The following is a 17745-nucleotide window of genomic DNA, read 5'->3' on the forward strand; positions in this document are numbered from 1 at the left end:
CAGTGGGTATCCTGAGTTGGAAAACGTAAGGGCGGATGATTCAAGTGCACCATGCTCTGATTGAAGGGCCGTGAGTAGCTTCTGTCTCTTGCAGATTAACATCATTCCATGCTCTGTTTTCAAACAAGTAATATCTCTTAAAAGCCCATCCTACAGATCTTGCTCATGCGCCGAGTTCCTGTGACCCTAGCCTGAAATAATCCATCAGTTTTCCCTTCCTGTGGGGAATAAATCAGTATTGCCTTCCTGTGTTTTGGCAGGTTTCCTTAGTTATGGGAATGTGGTTTGAAATGGTTTATGACTTCCTACTTCCAAACAGTGAGAAGTAGTATGATTGTCTTGGCTTTAATATGAGCATTTGTTATGGAAACTGTTTAGGGTGAAGCAAATGGAACGACAAATATGACACTCAGGTGGGAACAGTGAGGTTTCTATGGGTTCAAACATCAGTCTTTGTGGATTCATTCATGCCAGTTGGCGCTCACTGAAGGCCTGCATCTTGAAAAATACTTTTAAGTTGTAGTAAGAACTGTGCAAATAGTAGTTAAAAAAAATCTGTGTTTCAGAAGATTATAAGTTGGCCCACTAGTTCTCAAGGTCACAAGCCCTTGCGGGAGGTGCATATCAGATATCTTGCATATCAGGCATTTACATTACTACTCACGACAATAGCAAAATTGTAGTTATGAAGTAGCACCGAAATAATTTCGTGGCTGCAGGTCACCAGAACACACGGAACTGCACTAAAGGGCTGCGGCGTTAGGAATGGTGAGAACCACAGAACTTGACACTGTTCAAACTTCCTAAAATAAATACAAAGGGAGCGACATGCATCTTCCTCTTTGGAAACTTGGAAAACAAAATGGCCAGTAAACAACTCTAATGTCTCAGGAACTTCAGAGAGAACCAAATTTTGAGGAGAAAATGTCAATTTTTGTCTTTGTCCTTACTATAACAAAACAATAAAACCAGGGTGCAATGGTTCATAACTAGAGTTCTGGCTCTTCGGGGCTGAGGCCAGAGGATAGAGGTGAGCTCCTGGACAGTATCAAGCATATAGTTTGACCCTGTCTCAGTAAGTAATAAACCAATAAGTAAATGAAAATAACTTGAAATGCTGTAATTTACCACACTATTAGCAAAAAGGTTATATAAGAGATAAGCTTGTTTATATCAATATATACATATAAAGTATCTTTTTCCTTATAACAAATACAAGTGAGTAAATGGATTAGGTCAAACTTGAGGCATTTAAACAATAATTTATTTTAATTTTATAATCATTGATTGGTGTTGTTTTACCTGCTTATATCTTCTTGTGAGGTGTTGGATTACCCAGATCTAGATTTACAGACAGGTGTGAGCTGCCATATGGGTGCTGGGATTTTTAACTGCTGAGCCATTTCTCCAGCCCAAAGCTGAGGCATTTTATTTTATTTTTTTATTTTTTTTTAATTTTTTTTTAATTAATTTATTCTTGTTACATCTCAATGTTTATCCCATCCCTTGTATCCTCCCATTCCTCCCCCCCCCCCCCATTTTCCCATTATTCCCCTCCCCTATGACTGTTCCTGAGGGTGATTACGTCCCCCTATATATTCTCATAGGGTATCAAGTCTCTTCTTGGCTACTTGCTGTCCTTCCTCTGAGTGCCACCAGGTCTCCCCCTCCAGGGGACATGGTCAAATGTGAGGCACCAGAGTATGTGAGAAAGTCGTATCACACTCTCCACTCAACTGTGGAGAATATTCTGACCTTTGGCTAGATCTGGGAAGGGGTAAAGCATCAACATTAAACTGTATCTTACCATATTTGAGGAGGTTACATGGAAAACACAAACGTAATATTTATTTGCAATCATTTATTTAATTGTTCTAAGCAGAAAGTATGTGTTATTTGGTCTATTTATTTTCACTCTATGGTAATAATCTTCTAAATCTTTACACGTACTCTTCACTTACTATCTTGGAAAATGATCATAATTTTGCCCCTAAGTACATAGAGTCAACCGTACTTGAGCCTCCTTAGCTCGCAAAAATGACTTTTGTTAAATTAGTGTTATGGAAAAACCTCAGAAGGTTTTTTTTTCATCAACAAAACAAAACAAGACCTTGCACACATGCTTGCATCTGGGACTGCATCCAAAAGTGTTTAGCAGTTTGGCTGTAGCCACCTTTGGAAACCCATAATTTTCTTCTACTATCTGGACATTAGGAGGCAGTCAGAGTGTCAGTGCCCACAGGGGAAAAAAAAAAAAAAAAAAAAGAAGAAGAATAGCTACTCAGTTGTATTTCTCTGGCATAGAAAATTTATGTTTTTTTCCTCAGGCTCCTTGTTAGGGAACATAAAAATGGAAAATCATATACAAAGTATGATTGTCCCTGGTTTTGTTATACAAGAAGACTCTCAACTAAAAATTAAAAAAAAAAAAAAGTTGTGACACCCCAGGATTAAAGCTAATTGCACATTTTAAAAATGTTTATAGACACAAAGAACCATAAAGCAATAGGAAACTCTTACGTTTTAACTTGTGTATGCCTTTTTCTTTCTAAATGATTTATAAATGTTTCAGAAAATCATAGCACTATCAAACCCATAGAAGGGAAAGGGAGGGTGGGGATTAATTTTTTAAAATTTATTTTTAATGTATATAACCACTTTGCATCTGGATCGTAGCCCCCTCCTTCCTCTCCTCCCAATTTCCTCTACCCTCTTCCCTCTCTCCCCCTTCACCTTCTCTTCAGAAAAGGAGTGAAAGAAGCTCTCACCCCTACTCTGCACACAACCCACTCTAGCACATCCAGTTACATCAGGACTCACTCAGCTCCTCCTCATTCACTGAGGCCAGACAAGGCAAGATGGTTAGGGGACATGATCTAAAGCAGGCAACAGAGTTCCATGTCAAAGTCTGCCCCTATTAAACTTTTTAGAGCACCCACATGAAGATCGAACTGCCGAGTGGCTACATCTGTGTAGGGGGCCATGCATGTTATTTGTTGGTGCTCCCATCTCCACAGGCCCCCATGGGTCTAGGTTGGCAGACTATGTTGGTGCTCTTGTGGCATCTCTGTCTCCTCTGGGTCCTTCCGCCGGCCTCACCCCAACCCACCAACCCCTGTTTTTCCACAGGACTTCCCAGGCTTTGCCTAATGCTTGGCTGTGGCTCTCAGCAAAACTTCTAGCCAGAATTTACCCTGCCTACAAGCTGTGCTGAGATAAAGATAGGAGTAGAGATTCAGGGAAAGTCCAACTAGTGCCTGGCCCAATCTGAGACCCTCCCTATGGGAGAGAGCCAATCCCAACACTTAACACCATTAAAGCTACTCTGCTATCTTTACAGGCAGTAGCCTAGCACAACTGTCCTCTGAGAGACCCCAGCCAGCAACTGATCAGATACTGAGACTCACAGCCATACATTAGGCAGAGCTTTGGAAGTCCTTTTATCATTATACTATTATCATTATTATTTTTCCCTTTTTAATTATAATTTATTCAGATTACATCCCAATTGTTATCCCTTTGCTTGTATCTTCCAGTTCCCACCCTCCCTCCCTCTTTCACCCTATTCCTCTCCCCTAGACCTCTGATAGAAGGGGACCTCCTCCATCACTATATGACTACAGTCTATCAGGTCTCATCCAGATAGCCTGCTTCCCTTCCTCTGTGTGCCTCTCCACCAAGGAGGAGTGGTTAAATTGGGGCCATCAGAGTTCACATCAGAGGCAGTCTCTACTCTTTCCACAACCATGGAGAATGAGCTGTCCATTGGCTAGATCTGAACAGGGGGGTCTAGGTTTATTGCATGCATTGTCCTTGGTTGGTGCAACAGTTTGTGCAGCACCCCATGCCCATCCCCACCCCTGTCCAGATCCAACAACCTTGATGGTGTCCTTGTGTGGCTCCTGAGCCCTCTGGGTCCTTCCATACCCCTATTATTATTATTATTTTTTTTTTTTAAAGGTGTTCATGAACTCAGATCTTATATAGCCAACTTGATAACATGCTTCAGTGCTGGGACCAAGATGAATGCTTTTAGTCAGAACTCTGGGCTTCTAATATGAGATTATAGCTTAATATATTTTATGAAAAACGAAGAATAGCATGAACTAAGTCTTAAGACATGGATAACAATCGCCCCTCTACTGTTGCCTAGTTTTGTATACACATCTTTTATCTTGTACTGAAGATGACCTGTTTGTATGTGAGAGTCTATCTGATGTTTACATGAGATCTTCACACAAAACGTTTCCCAGTATTCCTTTGAGGTAGTAATTTTTAATGTCAGAAAGACTACGTAGCCATGCTACATATTGGGCTAAGAATTTTCCTGTAATTCCATCAGCCGTGACTAGGAGGGCCCGAAATACACCTGCAACAGTTCAACCTTTCTGCTAAGGCAAAAGTTTCCTAGAAACGGACAGGAACAGAGGTTGTTAGAATAATGGATGAGCAGTTACTGTATGCCAGATGCTCTGTCAATGTGTTTTGCTTGACACATCCCATTTGAATAGCTGTTCGCCATTCAGTGTGAATAACTAAATGTTTTACATAGATTAATTTATTAATGCTAATAATTTCCATACCAAGAAATAGTATTCTTCCTATGTGTTTTTTTTTATTAAATTACTGTAAATTGAATACCATGTCTTCTTACTCCTGATTCAGGTATAGATGATAATAAATAAGTTGTATTTTAGAGCTATCCTTATGGGCTGGGAAGATGAAAATCTTTCCTACCAAGATTGAGGACCTGTGTTCTATTTATATAACACATATGGCAGAAGGAGAGAGCTAAACCTCTCAGGTAAGCCTCTGCTTGGCATGTAGCACATACATACAATTGTGCGCACTCATGAACAAACACACATTCCTAAGTATATAAAAAAAAACAATAACCTGCAAAAAATAACTCTTGTTTCTGCAAGAAGTCAATAACATAAGAGAAAACACTGTAAACGTCAATAAGCCAAACACAATACAGACCTACATTATTTAGTGTTTTAATAGTAGTAGCAATGAACCCTCTTACCCTTTTACTCGTGTCTTTCTTATTTTTTTGTTGTTGCTACTGTCTCTGTTTTTCCCTTGGCAACAGCATCACTTAGGAATGCACTCAGGTCCAAACAATGGATTCACTGCAGTTAAACAGGGAAGGGGTTGCTTTCCCGTTAGAGCACAAGTCTAGATACTGCAAGTCAGCAAGTTTCCGTGAAGAGTCCTCATTTCTCTCTCTTCCTGGCCACCATCCTATGTTTTTGGTTTTCACTTTCAATAAGAATGGAGTTGTCTTTATTTTGTATTTTTTTTTCAAGTAAGGAGAAAAAAAAATGGACAAAACAGAAAGGAAAATATTCCTTTGGATGCACTTGGTTTCTATTTTAGGAAGGATTGCCTCTTCAAGGACTTTCCTATGTATCTGATTGCCGAGGCTCATATCCTGTGGTTTGTCTGTGGTGCCAGCTGGAAGGGAACATTTATATATTCTCTTTTGATGTCTGTGGCATAAGAAGGCAAGAGAAGGATGGATAATGCTCCCTACTTTACTGGGACTGGAAGCATTAACTTGGGTCTCCCACCACTGGCTGCCAAGGCCTCCCACATCCATTGGCTCCACTAACATTTCCTCAGAAGTTTTCTGCTCTATCCAATGGCCAGTTTCTTTTAACTCATGTAATAGGATTTGTTTCTGTCTTTTTTCTGACCTCTATAAGCCCTTTCATTGATTTCTTTAGAATTCCTGTTCCTTTAAGTATCCAGGAGGGTATATCTTCAAGAGGGTACATGAGAATCCTGTTATTCTCATGTCCTTTCTTGTTTCTGTAGATAAGACTAGAGAGTTCTAGGAAGGCCAAGGTGCATAGAAATGGTCTAAAACAACATTATTCCTCTCAGCTATTAATCCTAGTTTTCCCACAGCATCAGTAAATACTGTTTCACAATCATATACAATGGAAAATTTGGAGGTTATAAAATTACTGATACATAAAATATTAATCACTTAAGCATTTTCTCAAAATTGATCATTTCATAGAATGTTAGCAGTTGACTAGCAATATGGGGCCATATTCTATTCATCTGGATCAGCAGTTGCTGATTGTGTGCCTGCTGAGTATGTAAGACATTACAGATGCCAGACAAATGGCAGCAAACAATACAGAAAGAAACTTTGTCCCGATACAGTTTATATGCAGGATATATTTAACATATGCGTTGCTTTTCATACATCCATTAGATATTAGGGCTCATTCTGCAAAGGAAAACTGTCTTAGGCACACACAGTGTATGAAGGAAAGATAAGATTTTGGCTATCAGTGAGTAGTGATCTCAGCATTAACATTATAACTCAGTCATACATGTGTTAAGAAATTCAGTTAATACTCTTTTACTGCTTATTAATCAATGCAAGTAAAGAAGCAAACACATATGCATGTATGTGGGTACATACTCAGATAATGTATATATTCATTTGGGAATTACAATAATTCATGTTTGTTTTAATTTATGATATTTTTATTTTAGATGGCTTGCAATGTAGTTGAGTTTTACAATAAGTCTAGATGTAAGTATACATTTATTGGATTGAATTCTAACAACTTTGACTCCTGCCACCTTTATTCCTTTGCTTTATTGAATTTAACTTGAATGAAATCTTTTATTTGTCTAAGTCTATTTCTGTCTAGTAAGGAAGTTGAAATTGATCATGCCTTGACTTTGTGGGCCAGCAGAGAACCATGACATTCCAGGGTATTGATTTTGTGCTGTTAAAGGGTGACAGATCCAGTGTTAAAGTGCCAGGAGAGAATTGGGTTTAGGACTGTACACTGTAAGCAGTCTTGACTTTTGCTGAGACACGACTAGCTTTTTAAAGTAAAAGATGAAATTGTAATGCTTATGTCGTTTGTCCTGCATACACTTACATTTATTTTTCTCCCTTTCCCTTTTCTCTTTCTTATTTCTCCCTTCCTTCCTTCCTACCTTCCTTCCTTCTTTCCTTCCTTCCTTTCTTTCTTCCTTTGCTTTCTTTCTTGGATTTTCAAGACAAGGTTTCTCTGTGTAACCACGGCTGACTTGGAACTTGCTTCTTAGATTAGGCTGGAGTTACAGAGCTCTGCCTGCTTCTGCCTCCAGAGTGCCTGGATTAAAGGCATCCAAAATTGTGTAATCATATATTTGAAATAAAAAAAGTTGTCAGTGCAATGCATATCTGACTTACCTAAATGTATAGGAGCTGGTGTTTGTATGTGGGTATCCTGAAAGTAAACTTTAGTTAAGAAGAATGTTGAGTTCAGTCATCATGACCTATGCTTTCCAAAGCACATTTATTGCTACATATGGAAGTTGCGTGATAACAACAGTCCTGTTAGTTCCCCAACCTGTCAGCCTTACATTATCACTTTCAAGTTAGCATCTGTTGTGCTTTCCTTTATTTGTGCACCATAGGACATGAGTTGTAATATCCCAATGTTGACAAAAACCAGAGGTTTTCTAATGTAATGGTTGGTGATTTTTGTTGTTGCCTTCTGGGGCATAGAATGTTGACAAATTACATTTGGGTGGCTCCTGTAAGCTTGAGCTAAGGAAAGACAGCCACTATCATCTTTCATTGTTCCTTTTTCCTACCAGGATTTGTTGTAGTGAATACATTGAAAATAATGTTTGATTATAAGATAATTGCTTAGAAACTTAACTGAGCTAAGTCCAAGTTTGTCTCTCATACTAATCAGAAGTGAATGTGATTCCTGGACTTTAGCCAACCCATCACCGTCATATTTCAATTTTTCCACATGTTCATCCAAGTTCCCATTCTTGCCTAAGATCCTGACCCACAAATAAGAATAGAATGCATTTTATAATGTATGTTTGTTCTGTTTTCTAACAACATAAGTATTTTGCTTAAGTAGATTTGCTAGGAAATGACAGCTTTGAAAAACTGGACATACGAGCTACTGGAAGCATTTCAGTTCTAAGCAATCAAAATACTGCAGAAGGTGTTTTACAGATGATAGTTTTGTCAAAGATCCTCTTTCCCTCTTCAGCTTAAAACAAATGGGGTAAATCAAGAATGCATCGATTCAAAATGTGGATATATCCTCACAAGGAAAGTTCTTCATCGGGCCATCTACTCAGATGCAGGAGGGACTGTTATTCTCCTGGTTTAATTTTTGGTTTGGTGAATTTTGAGGTCTTGGGATTTCATAAGAATAGAATATCCTTGAGAGGAGAGGAAATCTGTTGGTATTTATACCTCTGAATATTTATGCATATGTTGATTAACATTTAGAAATATAAACGGTACTTTAATATAAAGAAGGGTGTGTGTGTGTGTGTGTGTGTGTGTGTGTGTGTACCTATCAAACATGAGGGTATCGACCTTCAAGCCAAGATTCATCAGTAGCTAGAGAGACAGTGGGGGTGTAGAGTGTTCTAGATTACAGAGATTAGAGGAGGCTTCCTGAGCTTAAAATTCCACTGCTTCCAAGTTTTGGGTCTGCGATTTGGCCAGGATATTTTCTCAACACTGAGGCCTTTCTCTGTTCTATGGGACGGACTGCTCACAGTATCTGTTTCCTACTGACCTTGTGTGTTAGCCTGAGATCCTGGAAACACTCAGGAGAATGTTAGTTAATGCCACTAACTGAAAACTCTTTATAGATGAGGAGGCCAAGATTGGCAGCAGAAACTTCAAGAATTAATTAAGAGGGGAAAATAATGTTTAAAAAATTTTTTAAGGATTCAGGAAAGTAATAAATGAGTGTTGGCCAATATCCTTATTGTTTTTATAGAACAGTCATTGCTGATTAGACATATGCTGACATAGAATGCATACATTCAGAGATGCTACCAGAAGGGAGTCACTGGGAAATTATGACTCCAGATTTCATAGGCAATCAATGGGTTAATTTAAGTCCATAGGCTAGCCTCACAGTTCATTGTTTCTTTTAAAGAATTGTGTTCTGCAGATACTTATATATTTTAATTATCATTTCTTCCTGCTCACAGCTATGTTTGTCGTGTTAACTTTTTAAATTTCTTCCATTTAATTCTTTATACCCCTGTGGGCATCATTTGCCTCTATTAAGAAGGTACCCAATAATGTATCTTTATCTGCACTATAACTGAGTGTGTTCCATGAAAAAGATTGATTTATCATGGTATACACTAAAAGCATCCTCATATGTGATTTATTTATACATTTTACCTCATTTTAGACTCCCTCAGCTTTTCCTATTAATAGAATTGTCATTTTTATATATGGATGGTTTCTTGGTATAGTTTGGCTTTGAGCCATAATGTTATCTATCCTTTTAACTCTTTGGAAACGTTGACTTATCTTCAATGCATTAGTGCAGGCTCAATTTTGTTTCAAGTTCAAGATGACAAAGGTCACTTCATTAGACCACTCAATTGCCTTACTTCCCTGCAGTCTTTAAGTATCTTACACAAAGTATCATAAAAAAGTGTTCTGCTTCCATTAACAAAAAGTGAACAGGGAAGAAAAAGCCAATTATTTGCAGCACATAAAACCCTTATGATAATTTGGTAGACTTTAATTAAACTAATACATCACACTGCACTTATAAAGAGAAAGGAGAAAAGAAGGGAAGCACGTAATCCTTTTTTTTTTTTTCTGTTGAGAATCACCATATTGCTTTGTGATTAAGTGCTGTAAGCATTGTGACCTATTTTAAAACCTAAGATTTGCAGTCCTTTTCATACAATATTAAACATTTTAAAAATTCGATGCAATATTGATTAGAACCATGTGCTCCACAAAAACTTGAAATGAAGCTATATTAAAGTTTGGCTTAAAAGTAATTTATATTAATTTCTTATGCTTTTAAACTCTTCAAGTTAAAACTTCTAAGATGTCATCCAACACAGACATTTTTATCACAAAAATGTTGTTTTGCTATTTTACATTTATTTTGTGATTTGCTTGTAGAATGTTGAGTAAGAGTATTGGTGTTATTAACATAAAGTCCAGTGAAACTCAGAGGAATTCTTTATTTCACAACTAGGTTTACTGGGATTATAGACATCTGGTTCTTATTTAAACAATTTTATTCTGAAATCTTACAACTTCTTTGAGCTGTAATTTTATAATTTAGGTGAAAATAAACACTGACATGGGAGTAAAAATTAGGAATAAATATGATTAAGGTTTTTTTAAACGGTTTGTGGGTCTGTGCCATATCTGTATATGGTCTCTATTCATAGACAGGAGTGCACATGCAAAGGCCAAAGTGACCTACTCTAACACTCTTTGTATATTTCCTCAAAACAGGGTCTCACTTTGAACCTGGACATTGTGGTAGCTAACAGTAATCTTCCTGTCTCCTCTCCCACTCTACCATCAAGCTGGTTTTTTTTTAAACACAAGCACAGGCATGCTCAGATTTTCACGTACATCAGGGGATTTGAACTCAGGTTCTTTCCCTTGTGAGGCAAACATTCTTACCCACCAAACCACCTCCCAAACACTGAAGACACTTAACGTTACTCCTAAATCTTCAGTGTTTTGGTGAATTGGCTTTTTGACCCCTCTGGACTTCAGGAACTGTCACTGGTAAAATGTGTAATGCCATAGAGGAAAAAATGCAGGCAGCCTCTTCTTCTCTGAAATTATATTTCTTATATTCATTACATATTAAGATAGTGTATCTCTGTTTACTAAAAGTGCTACTTAAACCCATACACATCAACCCTTGAATAAACATATTACAACGTAGGGAAATATTTATGAAAAAGTCTCATAATTTCTATTGGTAATAAAGCATAAATTTTTGAGACTGGTAAGCCACAAATCACATTAAAATGGAGTCATATTTAATTTTCACCCACTAAGCTGACCACAGGACCAGTGTGCCAAACTTTACATCTTGAGCCTACTTTTCCTGTAAGCTCAAAGCTGGCTGGCTAAACTGGTTTCTCTTTTGAAAATATAAATGTTTTCCAGCTATAGTGGTGCCTTGTCCTGTTTGCTTTGCCTGTTACTGGGTTAGACTGGTGGTTGTCCAAGGTCCCCCACCCCTGTCACCATTCTCTGGGCACATGCAGCTTCAGTTGCATTTGAGAGCATCAGAGCTTCCTCTTCTCATTTTTTGCAGGCTGCTTTACCACACAGTGTAGCTATTGCTGCTGCACTGTTCCAAAGTAGTCAATACTGTGGTCTGACGAGGATAGTGATGGCAGTTTAAGCATGTATCATTTTATGCTTTCATTGCGAGCTTTAAGAACACAAGTGTCTTATGGTTAGTTAAGATGGCTTCTGTTCTTTAGTAATATGTAAACAATGTTGACAAATGTGATTGTGTGTGTGTGTGTGTATGCTCATGCGCTCACACACAACTTACACATGTAAATGAGATATCTATAATCAAGTACGATGCATACATAAGGTTCTAGAAACTAGCACAACATGTTTATTTGTGATGTCTTAGGAAATGCTTTTATTTATTATTTCTTAAGCCTTGTCACAAATGAAATGTAACACATTTGTGTATTTAACGTCAGAACAGTAATTTATGTCAAACAGTGATTAGGACTCCAAACTTTTGGTTTGCGTCCCCAGATTTATCATTTATCTGCATGCAATTTTATATAAGAAGATTCCTGTTTCTGGGCTCCACTTCCTTCACTATAAAGAGAGCAAAGTTCAGATTGCTGCTCCACAAGGCTTTTGTATTGTTAAATCAGAAAGCCACATGTGATATTTTAATAAAGACTCTGGCGAAGAAAAAAAAATTCTTCCTTCATGTATTGGTAAGCTCACAGCAAAACGTATTGAAGCGTATACGATATGTACTTTACATGATACCAGATCTTTCATAAGGAAATAAAAAAACAGGAAGACATTTTTGAGGATACATTTCATGAGAAGTGGAGAAACACTGACAGGCATGTTGGGACAGGAAGCGTGAACCAACAGTTATGCACTGTGAGGAACATAGCATGTTCTCTTTGTAGAGATTCGTGTGTGACCCTGTGTTTTCAGAGATCAGAATATTGCTTCCCTCCAGGTATACACACATTTCAGCCTTTCGGGCGCTAACACACGGCCTGCTTCCGGCTAATGGAAGGTGAGGAGCCGTCTGTTCCCTCTGCTCTCGCAATGGTTCCCTCTGCTCTCCAATGTGCATTGGATTGGAGCCCTGAATGCCAGCTGCATTAGCTCTATATGGGTGCCACAGTTATTAATAATCATCACAGCTTACAAAATTATTTATATAGATCATAAGAAAAGATCAAATTGCTATTGAGGATTTTCATTTTCATCATCCTTCAACTATCTAAATCCTACGCTTACTATACTTCTTGTTTTCCATTTAAGGTAAATGTTAATAGTCAAAAATAGAATAAGCATCCAGAATTGTTAAAGGGCTGTGCTTCTTCTTTACTATAACTTAAAATGACTTCTTTATTAGGCACCGATGCTCTCAAATATTAATAACAACTTTAGTTTCTAGACTGTAAACATTAGTATGAATTTGTTCTCTGTATTATGGAATACACTCTGCTTTGTGTGAGGCACCACTCACTATTTCCTCGATTTGAACATCACTCAAGGAAAATCATGCATATTCATAGAGTTATTTTACATATTGCCAATTATATGCAAACACGTTCCTCAAACACGTGCAACTAATCTTCTCCAATTACATAGGTGCATGATTAGAACTGAAGCATACTTAATGAAAATAAGTAGAAAAATACATATATATTCTTTCAAAGAATATATATTTTGATTTTTATGGTTTTGAATTTTTTTAAGAATCCTAGGTTTAAATGCACATATATTGCCATGTGGGAGAGATTTGTATTTATACCTGTATCTGTGTGCTTTCCCTATTCTCTGAGCTCTTGAAGTTCCCTAGCACTTGTCACTACTGATATTCAGGGAGCACAAAAGAGGGCAAGAGTCATTTTTACAGGTCAATTTCTTTTTAATAAATTTTGTAAATTCCATTCCTAGATTAATTGGCCTTTTATTTAACAAGTGAGTGATGAGTGAGATGTGGGGGTAAGTTCATAGGAAGGGGTTCAGAATGACTCAGGTTCAATCGGTGTGTGTGTGTGTGTGTGTGTGTGTGTGTGTGTGTGTGTGTGTTACTTGTTGCCTGTGTGATGGAAATGAATTGAGGAGAAAGGTTGAAAGGGGATGACACACAACACAGTGTCTCTACAACTTTGCCTGGGTTGGACCAGACTGAAAACTTGGTCAGGTCTGGCTTCCTGGAGCCTATCTCCATAGCAGTGGTGATCTGAATATTACTTCAGGGCCATTTTACTTACCTGATTCAAAGCAAAGCAAACACATCCTGGTAACATGCATTTCTATTCTGACCCTTCCCATCACAGTTTTCACAATTCTGATCCCTAATTGTTTTTTATGAGCTCAATAACAGATTTGAAATATGCAGTTTTCTTTCTAAACATTAATTTTTAATGTTGAAGAAAGAATTCATCTTTCTGCACTCTAATCACAAGTGGATATTAGTATACAGTTGTGTTCTTCCATACACAAACAAAAGCTCAGTTAGTTAAACTGTAATATAGTTCTGAGTAACATTTTAATAAGAGGATTTCATTATCTTACATGGCAGGATGGTGCATATATTATTTAAATGTGTTTTATATCCATTTATACATATGTTACATATATTCATTATATTCATATGCTGAAATTATAAGTCAGTTTTAAAAAACATTGAACATTTTGACTCTTCTGATTTTTATTTTTTAAATGTCTCATTTATTCATTCATTTATTAAAAGCTTTGGAGAAAACCTTTGCACAGATCACACCATTAAGGAAAGTTAAATCACTCTCACAAGGGAACGATAGAAAGAAACTTAATATTTTTATTGTTATGTTAAATTTAAGAAATAGAAAAATTGGAGACAATTATATGTTAGCAAGGCATATAACATTTGCATTGCATACATTAAGAAGATCTGTGTTCTAAGATCAAAAGTCATATGACAAATAATGTAAAGCAAGTATGTCCACACAATTTAAAAAATTTCAAAATTGCATTTATGATATCATGAAACAACAGATAATTTGTTTTACTTAGTTTTCAGATTGCAAGTATGCATTCACTCATTAACACAATGTCTTACCAACCAATCATGTGTAGATTCTGGGAAAGAATAGGGGGAGTGAGCATGATGTTGACCCTCAGGGGTGATACTGTAGCATTGAATATGGTAGAAGAATTAAATGAATAACTATGAAGCAGTTAAATGTGTCATAAGCACTATGCAAACATGTCATATATGGGGAGGACACAGAATAGGCAGATTGAATTAAATGTGCACTGAGAAAAAGTATATCCAACATAATTTTGTGGTTTAGAGTATACTTATGATATGCAATTGAAAAAACTCAAATATTGTTAGGTTTTGGAGTTGTTACATAAAATATTTCTTGAAACAGATAATATTTATTAAGCAATTATGATATTTTAAAGCTGCTTGGATTTGTATGGCTACTACGGATAACTCACTGTCAAAAGATGAAGTAAGCTTTATGCTCAAAATCAATTAATTTTCAAATTAGTCAGTCATTTCACTATACTATTAACTGTTATAAATACTTTGATAAGCAGTCAGGGGGAGACAGCATGTAAGTATGTTGTGACCTTGGACATTAAATTGAAAATTTTCTTCCCTCATCCTGATTCTTAAGCACTTGCAGTCATAAACTTCACCATATTTATGCTCTGAAAGTGACATTATCCTTTTGACAATTTTCAAGATTTCTAAAGATTTTACTACCATCATTTGTGGAATCAAATAAAAAAAAAACGCTTTGTGTAGTTGTCATAGAAAGGAAAATTTAGCCCATTGATTGCTCTAAAGTTCATAAAAATACTTAACACCATGTAAAGCTTACATTAGCACCAAAATATTTTGAAGGCATAATGTCATCACTTCTTATTTGTGCAAACTGGATACAAGAACAGGGAACATGGTTTGACAGCAGTCATGCCTTGGAACAACAGTGTACCTTGTGTGTATTAGGGATCAGCAGTTCATTTGTGTATCACATGTAAACTGCTAGGCTTCAGTGAAGAGAGAGTGAGTTATATCATGATTTCATTTAGAGATTGAAAGCTTCATGGAGGGTGTGAACGTTGAGATCTAGCTCGCCTCCCTGACACTTTAGGGATGTGAAAGTTAAAAAGCATCTGCTTTCTACCATAATTACCATATCACTCTATTCATATTATAGAATGTAGCCTCTGCGCGCTCCAGCTTCCCTCCCCTTGACACTTCATAGCCTTGAAAAGCTTGAACCCTGAAATACAATTAACTCAACGATTCTTATACCAACAAAGCATTTCCTGTCAGAGACAGCATCCTTGGGATTAGCCAGCTTTATTGATTTAGGTGCCCCCGGGTTGTTAATTGTAGTGAGGACTGCTATGTTTCTGTGACTTCTGAAAAAGGTTATATCCACTGCAAATACATCTTTGAGAAGGAAAGAATGCCATTAGCTGAGATATGCAGTTCAAGATTTGCAACTAGGCTGGCAAAACCCTACTCACATCCCTGTAAAGCAGACATATATTTTTGTATTTTTTATAGGTGGATACAGTGCAGACCACGAACCCACCTGACCACATTGAGGAATCGTGTAAAATCAATGTATGTGCTCGTAAGTGAAATACATGGCAAGTTCCAACTCAATATGTTGGATCCTAATAAACCCGGATTTGTCTTGTGTAGAAAGAAATTGATTCCCAAGGGGCAAGATCACTAGCTCATTAAAGTGAAGCCCCAATTTTGAAGAACACAAAAACTTTCTGCAGAAAGAAATTAAACCATATTTTGCAAACAACCGAAAACAATGAAGTTCTGAATATGGACTTCCGCAGGGATGTGAGAGAGGTTTTGCAATCTTGTCCATTGCTGTGGCGAGCGAGTCAGATGTCGCCAAGTTCAGGAGCGTAAACAGAAGAACAGGAAATTCTTTCTTCACTTTGCAGTTGAATGGACTCAAGTAAAGAGTTGTCATATCCACCTACTCTTGTTTCTCCTTGTTATTGTGGACATTACTGTAAACATGCTTTCATCTGCCTTGCTGGAACTCATTGTATGCACTACGTAGAAATCATCAGGGCCTGTGCTAGATCAACAAAGAAGTGAAAGTGTATATGCCTCAGGACCGAACCCCAAAATTAGACATTCAGTGCTATTTAATAAGGTTCTAAGGAAAAAATACCACTGCCAATCAGGGAAAGTGAGGAGCTGGAGACTTGGGAGGAAATACAAATTAGGTCATTCTGGTACCCACTGAACATTATTTATGATGTTATAGAAACAGAAGACAGATCATCCTGTACTTAAATACCTTTTTCACAATTTCTGAATTAGTTTAGGTTTAGGTACACAAGTGTTCAAGGAATACTTGGCCATTATGTTAGTAGGAAACTGGCCTTTTAACTTTGAGGTCCTATTCATTCATGTGTGTAGACAAGAGCCTTCCTATATATATATTTAAAGAAAAAAGAAAAATAAAAACAAACAAACAAACAAGGAAGAACTGCATGCAAGAAGCTCCTCTCATTATTGTGTTAGTTCCTCAATGAAAGGCACGCTATAAACTTGCATCCTGATTTTTGTATGAGTGTGAATGGAGGTGTGTATAAAGGTGTGTGTGGAAGGAGATAAAATTTAAATGTTAGCATTTGCACTTTGGTCTGTTACCTAGAATGCAAAGAGGTCGCATCAACTGTCTTAAGCCATTTCTTCTGTCATTATTAACGATTATTATTCACAAAGCAAACGATTCTAAACTAGGATGTCTACTGCAGAATTTCTCCAATTAAATATGATATTTGATGTGATTGAGCCATTTATATTAAGACGGTACTGATATCTGATAGTAATGAGTGAGGCTTGTGTGAAATTAATGTGCAGACAGTTGAAAATGCACATTCTACTCTCTCAGCCTGTTTGCTTAGTGACAGGACTTGAGTGAATCATGGATGCCATTATAGAAGGGACTAGGAAATATTTGTTTTCTTAATTCTAGCTTTTTATTCTGTCAGTAGGTTATGTGTATTTATCCCTTACCTTTGTTCAGCCTAAAATATGTAACAAATAATCTTATGTTAGTATAAATCAGGTCATATATATTTGAAAGAGATGGACATATTTTTTGTAGTCACCAGGTGCCATAAAAATTTTGAAACTACTACTGTCCTTTGATACTTTTATTCATTTCTCCTTATCTTGCTGATTAGTTTTATAGTAGAATTTTTACCTCTTCTTTCTATGTGACAATCAATTGCAGCTGTTTAATGTTACAGGGATTTTTCTTTTTATTTATCCTATTATAATAAATTATAAGACAAACTGTATGATTCTATTGTATTGAATATTTTTGTGGCCAATATAATAAAAGAAAACTACTTTATATGATGCCTATGTTTTTTATGTACATAGTCCTGTTAAGCTCATTGATACATACGACGTGTTCCTCTTACTGGTAATTTTTTGTATGGAGGAAAAAGAGCTTAGATGATGAAGATTAAAGATTTTAAAATACATTTTTAATTAACATATAATTCCATTATTTCTCTCTATCCTTCATCCCGTCTATATGTCCCTTGTCTCCCTCTCTTCATTCTTCCCATCCACTCGTAAATATATAAGCACAACCAGTTTAGTCTGTTTTGTTCTTTGTGTGTATGTGGTTACAGAGCTGAGCACTTTCTATTGGATAACCTTTTAA

At 36.8% G+C, this 17745-nt stretch overlaps 1 protein-coding gene across 7 annotated transcripts in view; it reads left to right on the top strand.

Annotated features, from left to right (window-relative positions):
- Window positions 1–17745, top strand: part of Pcdh7 (protocadherin 7) — a 453627-nt gene that overhangs the window by 49941 nt on the left and 385941 nt on the right. The window contains exon 2 of one of the 7 annotated variants that reach the window (XM_051164754.1): window positions 15594–16497. The exons of the other annotated variants lie outside the window; for them this stretch is intronic. Coding sequence (XP_051020711.1) covers window positions 15594–15671 — 78 coding nt within the window. The 3' untranslated portion in view covers window positions 15672–16497. Of the gene's footprint in view, window positions 1–15593; window positions 16498–17745 lie in introns of those variants that run through there. 7 annotated transcript variants of the gene reach the window in all.

This window comes from Acomys russatus, chromosome 22, assembly GCF_903995435.1.
Source record: "Acomys russatus chromosome 22, mAcoRus1.1, whole genome shotgun sequence".
Classification (NCBI taxonomy): Eukaryota; Metazoa; Chordata; class Mammalia; order Rodentia; family Muridae; genus Acomys; species Acomys russatus.